The 18,973-nt window shown below is 37.4% G+C and overlaps 4 protein-coding genes across 7 annotated transcripts; all 4 read right to left on the minus strand.

Moving 5' to 3' along the window:
• Nucleotides 1–1,065: 1,065 nt before the first annotated feature.
• On the minus strand, nt 1,066–4,859 carry LOC137717975 (putative E3 ubiquitin-protein ligase ARI2). 2 transcript variants are annotated; one of them, XM_068457500.2, is made up of 7 exons: nt 4,363–4,859; nt 3,947–3,979; nt 3,554–3,833; nt 2,977–3,457; nt 1,790–2,338; nt 1,505–1,662; nt 1,066–1,415 (listed from the first exon to the last, which is right to left on the minus strand). In XM_068457500.2, the coding sequence occupies exons 1-7, from the start codon at nt 4,492–4,494 to the stop codon at nt 1,408–1,410; spliced, it is 1,641 nt and encodes a 546-aa protein (XP_068313601.1). In that variant the 5' UTR covers nt 4,495–4,859; the 3' UTR covers nt 1,066–1,407. The 2 variants fall into 2 exon arrangements, with proteins under 2 accessions (XP_068313601.1, XP_088555270.1); XM_088699144.1 differs by having other exon boundaries at nt 4,407–4,853.
• A 2,072-nt stretch (nt 4,860–6,931) lies between these two features.
• On the minus strand, nt 6,932–15,283 carry LOC137718457 (protein DETOXIFICATION 33-like). 2 transcript variants are annotated; one of them, XR_015965504.1, is made up of 12 exons: nt 12,937–13,212; nt 11,986–12,181; nt 10,963–11,308; nt 10,309–10,395; nt 10,182–10,238; nt 9,788–10,026; nt 9,553–9,671; nt 9,364–9,450; nt 8,153–9,276; nt 7,636–7,743; nt 7,409–7,522; nt 6,932–7,311 (listed from the first exon to the last, which is right to left on the minus strand). XR_015965504.1 is itself a non-coding variant. In XM_088698867.1 (10 exons), exons 1-10 carry the CDS (start codon nt 15,170–15,172, stop codon nt 9,214–9,216), a joined length of 1,515 nt encoding a protein of 504 aa, XP_088554993.1. In that variant the 5' UTR covers nt 15,173–15,283; the 3' UTR covers nt 8,837–9,213. The 2 variants fall into 2 exon arrangements, 1 of the variants encoding a protein (XP_088554993.1); XM_088698867.1 differs by lacking the exons at nt 6,932–7,311; nt 7,409–7,522; nt 7,636–7,743 and adding an exon at nt 15,148–15,283 and having other exon boundaries at nt 8,837–9,276; nt 12,937–13,232.
• LOC148695332 (aspartate--tRNA ligase 2, cytoplasmic-like) lies at nt 7,011–7,979 on the minus strand. The gene is made up of 4 exons (XM_088698358.1): nt 7,962–7,979; nt 7,636–7,743; nt 7,409–7,522; nt 7,011–7,283 (listed from the first exon to the last, which is right to left on the minus strand). Exons 1-4 carry the CDS (start codon nt 7,977–7,979, stop codon nt 7,011–7,013), a joined length of 513 nt encoding a protein of 170 aa, XP_088554484.1.
• Nucleotides 14,880–17,728, minus strand: LOC137717429 (F-box/FBD/LRR-repeat protein At1g13570). Of its 2 annotated transcripts, none has more exons than XM_068456798.2 (5): nt 17,477–17,728; nt 17,248–17,316; nt 15,804–16,634; nt 15,541–15,696; nt 14,880–15,447 (listed from the first exon to the last, which is right to left on the minus strand). In XM_068456798.2, the coding sequence occupies exons 2-5, from the start codon at nt 17,248–17,250 to the stop codon at nt 15,169–15,171; spliced, it is 1,269 nt and encodes a 422-aa protein (XP_068312899.2). In that variant the 5' UTR covers nt 17,251–17,316; nt 17,477–17,728; the 3' UTR covers nt 14,880–15,168. The 2 variants fall into 2 exon arrangements, with proteins under 2 accessions (XP_068312899.2, XP_068312902.2); XM_068456801.2 differs by having other exon boundaries at nt 17,508–17,669.
• Between the last annotated feature and the right edge of the window lie 1,245 nt (nt 17,729–18,973).

Below are 18,973 nucleotides of genomic sequence, written 5' to 3' on the forward strand. Positions count from 1 at the left end.
AATACGAATCGATGCACCATGATTTTTTCTCTCTTAATATAATCAAAGAGGACATTTGTTTTTTAAGAATCTATCCACTTGTATTATAACATGTGATTTACACTTGCCCATTTTCCGAATACGTTGAAAAATTTTCCCCCATGAACCTTGAACTCTCATCAAGGTTCCGTGTTTTCAATCGATTGTCATCTCAAATCGAACGAAAAAACTTTAGAGATAAAGTCAAGCGTTTTTGGACGGCAACTACTTCATCATTCACAAGAAATTTACTTCCAATTTCTTGTTCATTAGAGTATCTTCAAATGAAATGTTAAAATGTCCACATAAACTATACTAAAAAAAAAAAAAAAGGACCACATTAATGTTCTCTAATCGAAATGTCAATTCATATGTTGCGATGACATGAATTGACAGCAACTTCAAAATTATTTTTTTTTTTATTACTTTAATCATTATTATAATGAATGTTGGTGTTGTCCAGTGCATTTGATGAACGGTCCTGATTTAATAAGTAATTAAATGTCTTTAATTAAATTTGTATTGGTTTAATCATTTATTTTGTAATTTAATAAAATAATAATTTAATCTAACATATTAGATAGAAAATACAACTTTAAAAGATCTCAAAATGCCACATAGGCCGTCAAATTTAAATTTTGTGTTTAAAATTTGACACTTCCTTTAGAAATGCTCTTAACATTCATTCGTAATTCTGTTTAAACAAAACTGCATTAACCAATCAATCCCCTTGTCGAGAAAAATTTTCATACGCCCAAAACACGAACTGATGCACCATGATTTTCTCTCTTAATAATAGAAGCGAATAGAACATTTGTTCTTTAAATGTCTATCTACTTGTATTGCAACATGTAGCTTACACCTGCTCGTTTTCCAAATACGCTGAAAATTTTCTCCCGTGAACAACTCTCATCAAGGTGATTCAGTGTTTTTAACCGGTTGTCATCTCAATCGAACGGAAAAACGCAAGAACCAGATGAACTTCAGAGCTAAAGTCGGGCATTTTCCGGCTGCAACTGCTTCATCATTCACAAGAACAGAGGGAAAAGCAAAAGACGATCTCTCTATTTTTTATGATGTATACCACCATTGTTTCATTTCCGAAACGTCAAATATAAATCGCAGCATCAGACGTTTGTACCCCTCGAATTTAAAAAAAAAAGTTCATAAATATGATCAAAAAACTAGGTTTCTAAATTGTAATGTTCTAAACCTAACCTTATGCAGTAAAATGTGATTCTGTCGGGAAAACTCAGTTGGTAACGAGAACAGAGCGCTCTAATGTTAAGATGTATAAGACGAGCACCATCGTCAGCGTTGGCTTTCGCACGAACTCTCAAAGCTAGATGAAGGTCGACAAGGTTCTGTTATTTATCGCCGGGTTATCTTCTAGTCAGCTATGACAAGAAAAGAGAAGCAATGAGTAAACATGAAGGATATATGTTAGGTAAGACTGGAAAACACACGCTTTTACTAATATCCATACCGTTGGAGGCGGCCAAATCAATTTCGGAGTTAGAGGTTGTGGTGTCCCTAGAAACCGTAAGTTCTGAAGCTTTCTCCACACCATTTGACTTGTAAGGAGCAATACTGTGCCTTGTCCTCTTGAGGGAACCCAACAAATCATCCTCGATGCAATCGTACCTGCAAATAATCCATACGTGTCGAGTCTAAGCAAATGCGTTGAGAGTGGATAAAGGTTTGCAACATCAATCTCCAACAAGATTTTTGAAGACCAAATGGGAGATTTCAAGTATTAAAAGAAACTTACAATTTTGCGCAGAGGTTATCAGTAAGCGTAGAAAGATCTAAGATCCCCATTTTCAACTCCATAATTTCATCCGGCGAATACTCATCAAAAGGCTCCTCTATAAACAAAGAAAGCCTCTCCATATTTGCCTCAAGCTGCTGCTGCTGGTCCTCAAATAAGTTTTGCTTTATGGTCCTTTCTTCTGCCGTCATTTCATTTTTGCATATGTCTTCGCTAAACATGTAATATGCAAACGGGTAGGAATACGAAATAATCTGCCTTGATCTGAAGAGTCTGTAGAGTGCATTGGTCGCCCAGCTCATATCTCTATATGTCGATTCTCTTTCTTCCAAATGCGATATTTTTTCTTGTATGCTTTGTTTCAGCGTTGCTTCAAGCTTAAGAGAATCGATATGAGCTTGATAACGGTTGAAGTAGTGAGTGTACCGAAATAGATCCCTCTTGGCCTGTTCAAGTTTCGTCTCCTCGTCTTCTTTGAATCGCCCACAACTGTGATCCGCGATGGCGTCCCATGTATGATTCAAACCAGTTGGAGCACCGCAGAGCCAACTGTCAAAACACATACAGAAACAAACTTTAAAGCAATATTATCAAATGCACTCTATTCTAAAGAAATTGCAGTAATGTTTCATCAAAAGAAGAGGGACAGAAATAAGGAAGCTCCATTTTGATTCAATGAATATTTTAAGCCACATTGTCTTATAATACGGCTTATCACAACGTCATAGAAGATGACATATACTTCACCGAATGCTTTAGAACCAATAACTTTATGTCCAAAACACTGAAAGAACTTGATGGGTTGAAATTTTGAACCACCATGAATTGTTCGCATGTGAAAGGCAACAGCAAATCCACACAAAGACAGAGAGCTTTTTTGGTTTCGAGACAAGTTACAGTAAAAAACCCATACATTGTGCAGAGCAGGTTTATGCAAAGCGTAATTAACAAAAAAATCTTCAGGAAAAGCTTAGTCTATAAGGAGCCAGTCTACCAAAAGTCACACGTCAACATAAACTTCACAAGGGCAGCATAGCAAATCCTAAGAAAAGGATCCTACCCAGGTAGAGTTTTGAAACACTGCCCGACCATCTAAATGTATGAAATGCTCCCCAAACCAGCCCCCACAAATTCACAAATAAAAGGGCATAAGACTAAAGAAAATGCTAAAATATATAAACACTCACCAAAATGGTTGTCCGCAGAGACACGAAACTAGATTGCATCCTCCATTCTTCTCAACCAGCTTGCCACACTTTGGGCAAGGCTTTGTATTGACTGCAATATAATTAACCGTCTCTGATTCATCTTGGCACTTCTGACACCATAGTTTCCACATTTGGCATGAACATGGGGAGTGTGCCTCGGCTAAGCAGTTAAAACAGAATTGAAGCCCACATGCACATTCAACCTCGCATAGTTCATCTTCCTCAATGCGTATAGCATTTCCGCAGTGGGGAACACTTGGGCACCATTTCACCATTCTATTATCCTCAATATATGATTCCAGAAGAAAACGCTCAAATTTCTCGGCCAGATTAGGATCCCTTGCACTGACTAGATTTCTGATTACTGCTTCATCACAAATGGCATTGCACTTGTATGCCATGCATTTAATGCGCCTACTCTGCCCGTCATTTATTTTCACAATAAAATGCTCCGTCCAACCTAAAGCACAATGGTAGACAAAACTGATTTCTACTACAATCACAACATTCGCACATTGCATGAGAAAGTATAGAAGATGCAGAGGAGAGTACTTACATCCGTTGCAGAAGCAGTGACCGCAATCCATGACTGTCACTCGATCAGCTGGAATTTCATCCATGCAAATACCGCACATTACCTCAGAGGACAACTGAGATGAAACATGATCATCCTGCTCCACCAACATCACACCTGCTTCGGCATACAATCTATCTTTCCCCTTCTCTACAAGCACCGCAAGCACATTGTCAACATCCCAACGGTAATGGATGAGTAAAGTTCGGGCATGGTATTCTTTCAATGACAGCACATCCATTGCCCTCTGCACGTCGTCCTTCTGCACAATTTAATCCCAACATTCGATATAAATCTAGTCGAAATACATAACCATAGTAACATTCATACAAAATCACCAAACCAAACCAAAAAAAAAAACCGAAAAATCTGTACCTGCGCAGCCAAGAGAGATTCTTTTGAAATGACCTATAAAACACCAGTGTCATCAATACATAATCGGTAATCCGATGGCATAAGGAATAGAACTCAATTCAAGGCGATAAGTTTCGAAGTACTTGGAAAAAAAAAGATCATGAGGCAGATAAGCTCACTGCGTCAAATTGCGAAACCGAACCCGAAAAAGACAAGAATTTTACTAACAAAGATACAAACACAGCTGCAAAAAAGCCACATTCTCAGCAACCAAACAGGAATCATACCCCTTTTGCGGTTGGCGACAGAATTCAAGAAGAAGAAACGAAATTTTCTCCGAAAATCTCAAAAATTCGCAAAAAAATATAAAAATCCCAAGACACGATATTTACAAAATCACGATCGCCAATAACGAAACTGAAAAATTGAATCGCTACCTTACTCGTCGGAACCTCAGGGCGGAGAGAGTCGTAATTCTCACCGTATTCCAACAACTCAAAATTCTGGCGATCATCCTCGTCGTCGTAATATTCCTCGTCGTCGCTACTGACGTAATAATCGTCCACCATTTTTGCACCTCTCTCAAACCCAAAAATCAAAATTAAACTCGAAATTGCAGACGAACAACTGGTTTGAGAGGCGCGATCGACCGCCGGAGGAAGAGAAGAATTTTCCGGGAAAATAAAAAGAAAGAAGTCTGGAAGCAAAACCCCTAGAAAGATTTGATCTTTTTCTTCCTTTCCTTTTCTTCTCTTCCTCCTCCGTCAAGGATGATGAGAATAAAAATAAGAGAGAGAGTGTGAGTGAGAGAGACAGAAAGAGAGGGGCAAATTTAAACGACTCTGAATGGGGAATAATAAGAACTGAAAATTGTTCCTTGTTTCAGATAATCTCTCCCGCGGTGGAGATAACTCTCTGCTTTAAGGACAAACTCGCGGAGTAATGGCGATGATTAATTTTTTAAATTATTGCCCTTTTCCACTATTTTATTGTTTTCAACCGCAATTTCAAGCTAAATTACACCAATCGGATTTTTATTTACGAGAATTGAATTTAAGAGCTCTAACGAATGAGTGAACTGGACATGTCCAATTTTACTAAACTGTGGCCACTATTTATTATAGCTCATCTTATCGCACTACTTGAAAAGGGAAAGAAGGAAGGGTTAAGGAATCGATTGATTTCAATTCTTATTCTTTATAAGTAAACATGTTCCTATGGTACCGTTTGGCACGTGGGACGGGACGGAATACAGTGGGACGATGCGTTCCGTCTCATTTTTGGTGCACCTAAAACGAGTAGAACGCATTGTTCCACGGAATGAGTTTTCGGTGAATTTTCGAAGAATAATGGGAAGAGAGGCTCCGCAGCAACAACAGCAGGAGGTGGTGCTCACAGTGGAGCAACTGCTCGCCGTGAATTTGTACAACCTCGACATCCTTCTCGATCTCGAAAACTACGTCAACGAGCAAGTATGTATCTCTGTCTCTGTCTCTGTCTCTTCATTGATGGGAACCGATGCTTGGGTTTGATTAATTTTGATTGAACGACTGGACTTATTTGGTTGTTTTTTAGGTTTCTTCGCAAACCTACAGTCTCGATGCCAATCTCTGCCTTCTTCACCTCTATTAGGTAATTTGAGAATTGGGTTTTTAATTTTAATTGATTTTTGTTTTAAAATTACTACAAAAGTGAATTCTTTTTAATTGGTTTATGTTTTGCAATCCTAATTTCCTGCAAAGATGAATTCTTTTTAATTGGTTTTGTTTAAGGATTCATAATTTACTGAAAAACGGAATTTTTAGTTGGTTTTTGTTTTAGATTATATAATTTTCTGCAAATTCTTTAGTTGGTTTTTGTTTTAGATTGTATGATTTATTGCAAAGCCGAATTATTTGTAATTGGTTTTCGATTTTCGATTTTATAATTTGCAAGCGCCAAAGAGTATGTTGAGCGTGATGAACACTTACACTGCTGGTGGAAACCCCGCAGTCTCTGCACCTCCGGCTGTGGCTTCGCAGTCATTCAATCTTTTGGTTCCATTTCGTCCAACACATACCAAACGCAGAATGGAACAACAGTCATGTTCTGTCCCGTCCTATCTGTGTACCAAATGATACCTATTAGATTAAGAAAGTCATGAATTTGGAAAAGAAAAGAAGGAAGAGGTAAGGAATCAACTAGCATGCCTAGTTCTTATGAATCTTGACTTTTGAGGGTGTTGTACATGGACGGAGCCATCTTGGGTCTAGACATGGAGGATGCCCCCACTTTTTTTTGTTTTTTGGGTGATAAAAATGCACATAATACATATAGCAATCCCACATGATAGAACAGTTTCGGTTGTGAGATCAATTGAGGAATAATAATATGGTAATTCTTATAGAGAGAAAAATTTGATGATATTGGTAATTAAGAAAATGCGTCCTGTGATATTGTAGTATATTGTAAAAAAACCTTTATCAATTAGTCTTTAAGGTACCGTTTGGTACGCAGACGGGACGGGACGGAACGGGACGGGACAGGACGGGACGGAACGGGACGGGACAGAACGGATGTTCCGTGTTATGTTTGGTACGCGTAAGACGGAACGGGACGATTGTTCCGTTCTGCGTTTGGTAGCGCATGGACGGAACGGAACCAAAAGATAAAAATGACTAAAATACCCATGTTCCGTTTGTTGTTTGGTACAATATTTATGCGTGGAACGGGATGAGACTTTTTTTTTTTGTTTTTTTTTTAACTTGTTCAAATTTTAACACTATATGCTTATCCATTATTTGTTTTTATTGGTCCAAATTTTATTAGGTATATGTTGTGTTCCACTTGCAAACCCCTTTAAAATTTGTAATTCTTCTATGATTTAGGTTGATGAAGCCAGACTTCCTTGAGCCAGTAAATATTGGAAGTGATGAGATGGTTAGCATGAATGAGATGGCTGGTTCTGTCTATATGGTCATGGTTGTCATGCAATGTTGAAAAATATATAAGTTTAATGATCATGCATGACCAGAACAAACAAGCATATAATTGCACCATAAGTTAACATACATCGTCATATAGGGCGGTAAAGGTAAACAAATGCCTAAAAAATTACTAATTCTACCTCAAAGTAGTGCCTCTTGATCTCCATCTCAACATCAAGGCCAGTGAACTCACACAAATGCCTATGGGTAAAGGAGTCCTCAGCTCTAAAAACAGGACCAATCTCAAAAATACGACCGAAGTCACCACGTATAGCCATTTGCTTGTGAAGCTGAGGTGATTGGGCAAGGCAGGCATCTTGACCCTTGTAGTTGAGTCTAAAAACAGCAGCTCCACCTTCACTTGAACCAGCAATCAGCTTTGGCAAAAGAGCCTTCGGATTTCAAGAACTGCCCAAAGATCTACACAACAATGCAACCGACATACAGAACTAAACTCTTAACGATTTTCTCTAGCTTTAAAAAGATAAATACTGCAAATGGTGGAAAGACTACTTACATTGCCAACTTGACTCTGAATGCGGAATATCCCCTGATTCGCAGGTGTTCGCAAATCAAGAACTCGGTTATTCAAGCAGGTATCCTGATTAACTCGAACAAGTGTTTCTCCGGCCTATAAACCCATCATACCACCCAACGAAGAATATACATGTACTAAGAGAGAAAGTCCCAGAAAGCTTAACAAAGCTTCAATAATCCATTTCAAAATAAATCATCTAAATGTACCTGCAAAGCCTTTTCGATTTCGATATCACTCCGAGCAGCATCCTCAATGTTAATAGGTAAAACAGCAGCCTTACTCACACAATACAACTTCCCCACTTGAACCTCCACCTAATTAAGATCAACATCTCAATTATTTCAATCAAAACCCAATACAATCATAGGAACTTTCAATCCATTTCTTTCTTGTTTTTTTTTTTCCTTTTTTTTTCAAGAACCTAATTAATAATATTATTTATTCATCAATTTCTTCTGAAAATCCATGGATATCATCACCATCAATCGCCCCAAAATCCCCAGCAGAAAAACAACCTTGTTTCCGCCCAAACCCCATCCACGGTTTTCATTGCCTAAACCCCAGCATGGCCCGTCCAACCTAAAACCCAGCGAAGAATGCACTCGCACTCCCAGTTGCACAAATCTTAACAAAACCCAGTAATTAACAAATCAAATCTGATAATTAACAAAATCCCGTAATTAACACAACCCAAATCAGCAACAAAAGACATTAATCGCATACTTGGGTCAATCTGCAGTGCGACGGTAGTGGCTCCGTGCTGCTGCGTGCTGGCTGGGTGCAGTCGACAGCTATGGGAGAGGATGAAGAAGAAGGATGAGGAGGAAGTCTACGGGAAGAGAGAGCAGCAAGGATTTAGGATTTGGATGGTGTAAATATTGAAAAAGAAGAGGGGTATTTTTGTCTTAAAATGTTACAAATTTGTGTCCCACGAACGTGGAACAAGTCGTTCCAGGGGGGAGAGGTGGAACCAAAAATCACTCAAAACTTGTCCCGTGGAACAACGTGTTCCACCCATTTTAGGCTCACCAAACGTGGGACGGAACGTCTCGTCCCACTCCGTTCCGTCCCGTCCCGCGTACCAAACGCTACCTAAGTGTTTTGTTTAGTAAATTCTTGAGCTTTTCAATTCATGACTTTGTTGTTTGAGGATGCCCGCATCCATAATGCCCCCAACCAAGTAATTCATTGTTGAGTTGGACACTGCAGTTATAGGTGCATACTGCAATTATATACATACGCTTGTTATATTTGAAGAAAATATATTATCTAATATCAAACATACCCCAATATCAAATATTATATGAGCAAAAATGTTTTGTACCATCATTCAAACAGCCCCTCTCCCGCATCTCATGTATTGATATTATTCTCCTCGTCTTGCCACTTTACATTACTACACAGATATTTTTGTAACATTAAAATCGTGATATATTGTGATTTGAAATCATCTTTATTATTACATTAGGTATAAGTCATACCATAATAATGTTTTGTTAGTTGTTTTTCAGATTGCTTTTATTACAAAAAATTTCTAGCTCCATCTCTAATAGCACACTCCTTTATTATTGTTCTTTTCATACTTATTTTCTCCAAATACTTCAAACAAAATCTATGCCTCACTAGTTTCCTCTGCTTCTGAGTTTTGGCAAATACCAACTACCCATTATTTCTGAGGTTTAGCAGCGCAATGAATCAATGCATAATTGCATTGCCGATGGTTACCGCAAAAGCTCCGCGTGACTAGTCATGCACTCTTTAACTTCGATGGTTTCGTCTTCGATTTACATATCTGCATCTCTTCCTCCTCCTCCCCACTTCCTTACACGGTCCTCCGCTTCATCAGCCTGCGCATTTCGTGACATAATTAACATCGGCTTAAGCAAATTAACCCCATCTAGGGTTATAATCAAGAGTAAGAACTCAGTACTTACTTCTTTCTTCCAATTAGTTATGGAAGTGATTATTATCAAGATTATGGTTTGCAAGACAATGCCACCAATCATTCCTGACCAGATACCCTACAAAACAGCACGAGTTTGACAAACGGAATTAGGGGAGAGATTAGAGTTATGAAATTGTTACTGGTACTCCAAAATAGTCAAGTCGTTTAATTGTATCACCTCGACTCCAAATTTAAATGTGAATCCGAGAAGTATTCCGGCCGGCAATCCGACAACGTAGTAACACCCAATGTTGATGTATGCAACAAGAGATTGCCATCCAGCTCCAACAGCAACACCTTCAAAAACAAATTAAACACAACAAATTGTCAAGAAAAAGAACACTTAACCGATCGATAGATATATGTATAGGCGAAAGTCTTGGTTAATTATGTGGTTAATTGTATTTAATTACCAGATAAGACTGGTTGAAGGCTGTTGAGAAGGACTGTGAATCCAAGCAACACTGCAAGTTGAGTAGTTTCCTCCGCAACGGCTTCACTGTTGGTGAAAAGGTAGGGGAAATAATCTTTCGTCGTGAGAACTACGATCATGCAGACGAGCCCTATAGCGATGGAAGTCGTCGAAACCACTATCACTGCGAATTTGGCCATCCGGAAATTACCAGCTCCAAGTTCATTTGATACTCTAACACTGTTTGTTTTGCAACATCACGTGGTTAGAAAATTTGGGACATCATGATTCAGAGAAAACCGAATTCATGACCTATTGGTCATTAGTTGTACTACAAAGTCAACAAGTTACAAAAAGACTGGCCAGACGATGAGAACGTAAGTAAATACGTTTACCTGATTGCAGCATTAAACCCGATTGCAATCATTGCATCCCATCCATTTATGTTCATGCTGCATAAAACGAGAAGAAATATGAGGTCCAAATTTGAATTCATAGGTCTGTACAATTTAAGTACCTTACCAAATAGAGATGGCATCAACTGGGATCAAAGGGTTCGTCAAACGGCCGGTTATAACCACTAGCACCATCAAGTACCAGAATTCCAAGCTGCAGTTATTCCAAAAAAACAAAAAAAAAAAAAAACTTAGCACGACAAAATTCTCTGTGCATGATGTTCATTCTTTATCAAAGAAGGGACGTGCATCAAAATTATCAAACATGCATAAACATCATGTATTCACACAATGACGGATTCTGGATTTTAAACTCGGAAGGTCCCAATTATAAAGGTCAAAAAATTTATAGAAAAAAATAATATTGAAATTTTAAATATAATACATTTTATTCAAAAATTATATGCAAAAAAATATTAAAAATTATAAAATCATAATTCAAGCGGTTTCATAAGTTACTAGAAAGTACCTAAGTTATTGATTACCTAATATGAATCACTAAATTTAAAACACCGGTCAAATAAAACTCTTCCAAAACTCTCAGTGTCTTTCAAACCAAAGACACAATTTTTCTCTTTTACTAGTTTCCAAACATCCACCTTCTTTCTCACTAAGAACAAAGCTGCCATTCCTCCACCCCCAAATTTCACCAACTCATGACAGATTAACAGTCTGTTACTCATTAACGAACGTAAGCTTGCTCCGTAGCCGGACTACTTACCACAACATGACAGCAGAAGCTAAGGAGAGCTTAACGAATCCCCACAAGTCTGCAAATGCAAGCCAAGAGAATCCACTCCAAGCACCATCTGACTTGGTGATGAAGATGTAGAGCAACTGGGCAATAATGATGAGCCACCACGAAGCGTTGAGTGTGATCGCTGCGCCAGTCAGACCCCAACCGAGCTTAATCATCAGCAACCAACTGAAAACTGCATGTTCTACAAGTACTGCAGCTGAGATCCAGGCTATCACGCTAACTTTCCTCTGTGCTTGTAAGAATTTTTGAATTGGAAAGTTGAGGGCATAGGCGAACAACTGTGGAAGCATCCACACTGCAAACTTTCCTATACCACCAAAAAAAAAAAAAAAAAAAAAACACGCATAAATGATTAGTGGGAAGTTAATTTTCAAACTAGAGAGTAGAGAGATGTGATTTCAACGAGACGAGATATGTACTAAATTAGAGTAACTTACGGAAAAGGAGCCCACATTTAAATATAAAAAGAGAAACTGGATCCTCCTGAGCTCAGAATGGAGATTCGTAGAAGTAATCCATCCGGACCGTTCAAATTTGATCCAATCGCTGTAATTATTATAATTTTTAAAATGACCCTCTATTTAAAACTGTTGAATCAAAATTCAACGATCCGGATATGTATGAGCTCAGAAAACGATCCAGTTCCATAAAAAGATGGACACATTGTTCTAATGAACTAGTCTAATCAAACTTTGCTAAACATGTGACTTCTTTTGATGTGATCCATGACAATTTTTAATTAAGTAGTGTAAGATAGATCAAAAATTTAAATCAAATTTGTAAATTAAATAATATATTATTAATAAGAAATAAGTATGTTAATTAATACTTAAATAATAATCGAATCATCAATAATTACATTATTTAATTTAAAATTTCGATCATGCTATTATTGTTCTTTTTAATTAAGAAGTGTTATTAACATTTTAAAAATCTCATTCTATATATGAAATTTTTGAAATCAAAAAAGCAAAAATCACCAACCGGCGGCCTCGGAAATCTCGGTGGTCTCTCCAACTAGCTCGAGAATGGGTGGGGACCACACATAGACGGGAACCAAAACGCAAGCTGTCACCAGCAGAATGATCCACGATCTCTGCATGTACACCCCTAACATCCGGATCTGACCCGCACCGTACGCTTGCCCACACAGTGTTTCCAATGCACTTCCCATACCCAACTGCAACGCCCATAACACAAATCAGAATCATCACTTTTCAATAGTCACGCACTTTTTTTCTGAACAACTAGTCAAACACTATGGAAATGAATATTTTCCGGATCATTTTCTCCTAATTTATCAAGTTCGATAATTCAGACCATTAAAATTTAATTCAACAACTACAAATAGAAACTCATTTTAAAATTATAATCATTTAAGTCATTCGATTAAATTTCAATTACATTGATCCCCGAATTTGATGATCCAGAGGATCCCTTTCCAAACACTTTAACTAAGCTAGATTACAAATACTAAAGCCATAAATCACTCCAAGTATATAAGACAAAAAAGTTATTATTTGTATTATTTTTAATTAACAAATTTAATGCTAAATATAGCCATGAGTATAATAAAGAGAAAATGCATGATAAGGGGAATCACATTCTAATGCTCCCGGCGCTCTGCTTTGGAAGATCAAGAGAGGAACATCTATTTTACGTAGATTTATCTTTGTTTTGCAAAAAAACTGTTTTTTTTACTTGAAATAACATTTTTGTTACGCCATGACTCAAAAATGCCAGCATTAATCTCACTGCATACAAATATAAATGAGTGATTGGTCGAATAAATTATTTGTCTCATCTCGACAGACCATGTAGCACGCGTAACCTGTTTTTGATGACTAAGATTGAGTGGATTATATTGGATCGGATCGGATCGGATGAGTGATCATAAAAGAAAGAGAATGACTTGATAGATATTCGGACCATTACCATGACACCGAAAGCGAGTCCCGCGATGACAGAATTCTCGATGGAGACGGCGGCTAGCTCGAGGTCACCGACAAACCCGGCAAAGGTCTGAGTGAGGGCACCCAAGGAGTACTGACAGAGGGCGGTGAAGATTGCAGGGCCGGCAATTTTCCACAGCCTCTTGGACTCGATGCCGAACTGCTTAACAAATTCGATCTTCTCCTCTCCCCCGTCCTCATGGCCGCTGTGGTTGGAAACCAGGAGAGGCGTATTGTGGTTGTCATTGCCAGCCTCCATGTGCCTCAGCTCAAAAGCAGCTGTTTGAAAAGTTATAATTAGGAATAGAGAGAGAGAGAGAGAGAGAGAGAGAGAGTTACAGAGTGAGAGAGAGAATGTTGTATCTTGCGTGTTTATAGTTGGGAAAATGGGGAGAGTTAGGGGGCTTTGGGTGGTTGAAATACCCGGTGTCTGCTGTGTTGTGTGTTTTTGCGTCACCAGTCCATCGTTTGAATGGTGGTTGCATATTTTGCAGGAAACGAGTGGACGTCGACACGGGCAGGTCCACTCCCCGCAGCCGCACTGATCGAGAGAGAGAGAGAGATGAGTGATTCAGTTGTTCACGTCATTTAATGTAGACAGAGAGAGAGAGAGAGAGATGACTCAGCTGTTCAAATTCATACAAAGTTACGGAGATAAAATCGGAGAACGATTCTCTCCTTACTTAATTTCTTTTTTTTTTTTTTTTTTTGGAACGGTTATAATTTAATCACGTTAATATTTTATATTAATTTATTTATAAAGATAATAAGATAAAAAATAATATATAAGAAAAAATGAGAAATGAGAAAAGAGAAAAAATAAACCTACCCCGATAAAGTTAGTTGAAAATGTGGATTTGACTAATGTGGACCATAAAAGAAAAATAAAAAAAACAAAAATGGGAAGAATAATTAGACGGTTCAGATTTTTTTTTCTTGATGTGGTGATATTCTTGCCTTATTTTCATAGGATTTCCAAGTATAGTATTTTTAGCAGAGCCCAATTTGTAATAAAATAATTAGCAAATACAAAGGATAAGAAGTAAGGAGAGGGCTAAAAAAAATTTAAAAGTAGCCGTAATTTCAATGGTTAGAATAAAGGTACTTTTTTTTTTATGTACTTTATTAGATTGTGGGAGAGCAATCATAAGTATGCAATTCGATTCTCATCGTTTTCTCTCGTCCTAACCCAACCACTATTAATTTAACTCACTAACTCTACTAATAAAAACACAAATGAATAGCTTTATATTCAGAATTTCAATTTTTTTTTAAGAAAATGCCAAAACTCAAATTTCAACGATTCAAACGGTTTATTTTTCATATTGCATCTTAAAAATCATCCTTACAAAATATTAATAAAATTAAAAAATATTTACAACATCTAATTGAGTTTCAAGAATTTGATGAACACTATGTTAATCTTATCAATTAAATAAGTAAATGATTTCTGATTAAAGTGATTTTTTTGTAAATGTAATCTATGAATTGAAACTTACAAAATGAACGGTTCGGATGTTGAAGTTCAATGCAGCATGGGTCCACAACTAACCCCAATTTTTTGAAAACAAAATAATGATCCCTTTCTTTAAAGGGTACATTAAAACAAGAATAACCAAACCGATGAGTTACCAAAACATAAAGGACGATTTATAATAAATTCCTCGAATCAAACGAACGGTAACCAAGTACGTTTTTAGCACGAAGTTGACCAAAATTCCGGATAGGTAGGTCGATTTTCACCAAACACAACAAACAACTATGGCAGCCACATAAAATACGACTTGACTTGATTTATTTTTTATGATAAATAAACCCGGTTTTTAATTTTATATAATTATTGTACTTTATGAAGCATATGATTGAAGACGTGTTATACAATTTCTTCAATGATTCACCATATAGCCTTTCATTTGAAAGCACATGTGGAAAAAGTCGATTAAGATCGTTTTGTATTAGAAAATTAATACCGTTTTATATATAGTAGTAACAAAGGTTGATAAGTTTTTCCGAACTTGTCACACTCCAGAGAAATCCGGACCGTTGGAGAGAGATATTTGGACGTCGAGAGAGAGAGAGACTGTTTAAGGTGGGCTAGTGAGATGGGTTACTAAGGACCGCAAACACATTTTGTTCATACAAACAAACATACATCATAAACATCTCTACCAAACCTACATTCATTCCTGCTTACCTGTCGAAACTGATTGATGAATCATGGGTCGACGTAGAGAATCTCTGCCTGCACCGAGGCACGCCTAAACAGAAGCAAAGTTTTAACTATCTCCCAAGCACAGTCGACTGATGCAGGCTTCATAGTCATCCTCTCGAGCGCAGGTGAACTCAAAAGTAGAAATCTGATGAATTCTAGTTCCCGTTTGGTACCTGAGATGCCGTTTAGTTTCACGAGTCGCAGTTGAGTGATAGGGCAGTTCCAGTTTTCACCTAACTGAAGGTCAACTGTTCCACTAACAGTCAAGTCTTCTGGGCGGACCTGCATAAAGGAAAAGGTCTATGGTATCACATTCCTGAACTTAGGACGAATCCTACATTTCATTCCTGCATGCATGAATGGAATAAACCTCACCAGAATTTCTAGTTCTTGTAGAGCAGGAGAGCTTTTCAAAATGCATACAGCAGTCAAGACCTCGTCCAAATCGTTGAAGCTTATCCGTAGAGAAAGATAGTTCAGAACTAGACATGGTTTAGGCAGCTTTCCTGGCACAGGACCAATAGCCAAATACTGGAAGGGAAAAGATGGATAACATAAAACTCAACGAATATGCTCAAATTCCTTAGGTAATGATCACTAAAAGAAAAGTAAGACTAACTAGGCAACCCATTAGTTACCTTTAAAAAGTAACTCTGAATTTCAAGTCTTTGGATGCCAGGAAGGTGAGCAAAAAACTTGAGCAGATTGCTAGAAATGCTAGGAACCCGTCTATAGGAGTTGCCAACATGCTCATACAGGCCAATGGAAACTACAGCCAGATTTGAGGTACTCTTGAAATTAACATCCTCAAATTTACCTCCCATGTCAAAGAATTGGAGATTTGGCGCATCAATGTTGAGATGGGAGAAACCGTCAAAGTTCATCACAGTCAACTTCTCAAGCAGAGGACATCGAAGAACCATATTTTCAAAGACATCTTGGGCCAGGGTAACATGCTGAAGGTCAAGGCTCTTCAAACTCTTGAAGCCTTTGAAAGTCGATGGAGGTTTAAGCATACAATTAAACAACTCTAAATGAGTCATATCCTGGCAAGAAAATAAGCATGAGGGCATTTTGTAGCGCTGCCCTTTCCAAATTTCAAGTATGAACTCTTTGATAGAGCTTCTTGACAGATGAAGAATCCACCGATCGATATCAGTAGTGGCCAGAAAGTCCCTGTTTGACAGCTTGAACTTGTGTACGGGACCAATGTGAAGTAAAAGCACATGATCAACAATGTTGACGAAGGTTGATTGGTTTTGAGGCGAGACACAGTGGTTATCAAACACAAGCTGTGGAAGCATAGCAGGTCTGTACCTCCACTTGGCCGACAAAACACTTGTTCGCACTGCCTCCCTAATTGGCAAACATGACAAAATTTGATCTATAACATGACACGGTAGGTTGCTAATTCTATCCAAATCCATCTCCATCATTTTGGAAAGGGACTTGGGTGTTTGTCTTTGCTTCTGCAAAATTCAAGTAATTAAAAACAATCAGATTCATACAATGACCAGTAGTTTCTAGATCATTGCAAGTTTGCAACTTCGTGTGTTTGAGTTTGTTAGAGAGATAACCGGTTGTCAGATTTCATTTGGCGACAATAAAACCGAAGAAGCAATGCTTCGTTCTGTTTTCACCCCTAAAATGCCAACCAGCGAGGAAGATCAACGGAGGCAAAATTTCTACTCTCCATAACAAACCCAACAACAAATAGAGCTACTAGATTTAGGTTAAGGGCAGAAGGCAGATTAAAAGAAAAGAAAAACAAAACAATTTAGCTTCTTTCACACAACTTCATAAAAATGCAGCACTGTACGGGTTAGGCCAGTCGGCCAGAGCAGTGTGCCTAATCACCCTCCCCGTAAATTAGAGTAATTTAGAATATCGTATGTCAATAAAACTTCCATAGAAATGCAACTAATTCTCCAAAAAGGTGAATTAAAAAAAAAAAAATCCCTTATTACCTTCAGGCTACCATAAGAACAATCCAGAGTCACAGGAAAAGCATAATTAACGCACAAAATTAATAAAATTGAATGGAATTATTAAAATTACACAGAATTAAATCAAAAGGCTCACCATTTCACTTCAAATTTGGTCCAGAAATATGGAGAAATTGAGCCGGGTCAGCTTCCTTTTCCGAGATAACTGCGAGGAAAGCACATCACCCAAACAAAGATTAAGAATTTCAGAAATTATAATCATGTAAGGAATAGCAAGCATTTCATGGAGAAGAATAATTAATCAAATCCGAATAATTAATCAAATAAGCGAGATGCTGATAAAAAGAGAAGAAATTATCACATACAAATTCGAAGAAAAAAGTAGCACGGAATTACTGATTAAACGGAGGATCTTCGTCGCAACAGAGACGCAGTGGGAGTGAATGAAATGGGGATGAAGTAAAGTAATTTGCTGTAAGAATGTAGAGGGGATAACCGAGGCCATCTGCATCCGACCTGAACAGAGTTGATGGATGAGAGAGAGTTGTGCTCAGAGGCTATTAGACGTCTTTAGCCCGATTTGTTAAAAAAAATCAACTCTAATGAAAGACTGGACCACAAACAAGTGGAACCCACTAGGCTAAACGACAGCCTTTTAGCTATCGGGTAGGTTATTTCCAGTCCCCCATCAGCCTGTTTGTTGGGCCCAACCTGCCACCTCCACCTTGTGTATCAACAGTTGTCACATCCTGACTCAGACCTTTATTATATTTCGAACTCGATTGTATTTAAGGACCGTGTTCAAAGTATACAACTAATTAGAACACTAAAAGAAATAATATAAAATTAAATGAAACAAATGATGGATCCTACACCATGAGGACTCGAATATGCCAATGCGGAAGTGCCTCGATTCTAAGTCCTGAAGGGGGCGCAAAACAAACATGAGTAGATCAAGTTGATATATATAATAAAACAATTATCAACGTACTAACCCCCAAGTTTTATGAAAACACATATATATTATGATAAACATAGGTTTTCCGAAACCTAGCATGTTATGCAATATCTCAAATCATAACTTGTATATATAAGAATCACTAGTGAATGTCTGATAACCCCCAGGCCCATGCCGGCTCACCAATTAATTTTTTTCTATAAATACCTATGACATTTCTACACCATTTCTCACATTTTTTTTCACCCTTACATACTACCTTACCTCATTTTATTCTATTTTTCACATTCTATTCATCTCGAACACTCTTTTCATACACACCCCTTTCTTAATGTCTAAATTGTTAGCATGCAAGTAATATTAAAATATTTAATAAAATATGTAACAATACTAACATGAAACTTAAACAATATGTAACAGTACCAACATGTGACAATACCAATAAGTTAAAGAATAAACTTAACAATTATGAATTATTGAGGGGCTATGTTTAGTCAATTTTAGTTGGAGATGATATATAAATATAGCTTGGCATGCTCATTTAAAAATATTTTTTTAAAAGGCTATAATTCTAGACGGGGCTATATTAGCCATTTCGGTTGGAGATGGCCTAAAACGGTACTGGAGAAGATAGCGGACCTTCACTCAATAGGGCGCCACATGGTTAGGGTTTGTCTAATAAGAAATTGCTACGTTGCCATAATGGTATTTTGGATTAGCATGATTCATCATTAACATCATTGATATTTCTTAACTTAACCTTCTTATATATAAAAGCTGGGTAATGCTAGAGAGACCAAAATTTTAAATCAAATTATGTCAACCAAATGATGTGGATGTTGATAATTTATCACTTAAATATTGATTAATGTGCTAATTTTCTATTGGTGACACATTATTTAAT

Source organism: Pyrus communis, chromosome 8 (genome assembly GCF_041283825.1).
Source record: "Pyrus communis isolate YQ-2024b chromosome 8, ASM4128382v1, whole genome shotgun sequence".
NCBI classification, from domain to species: domain Eukaryota; kingdom Viridiplantae; phylum Streptophyta; class Magnoliopsida; order Rosales; family Rosaceae; genus Pyrus; species Pyrus communis.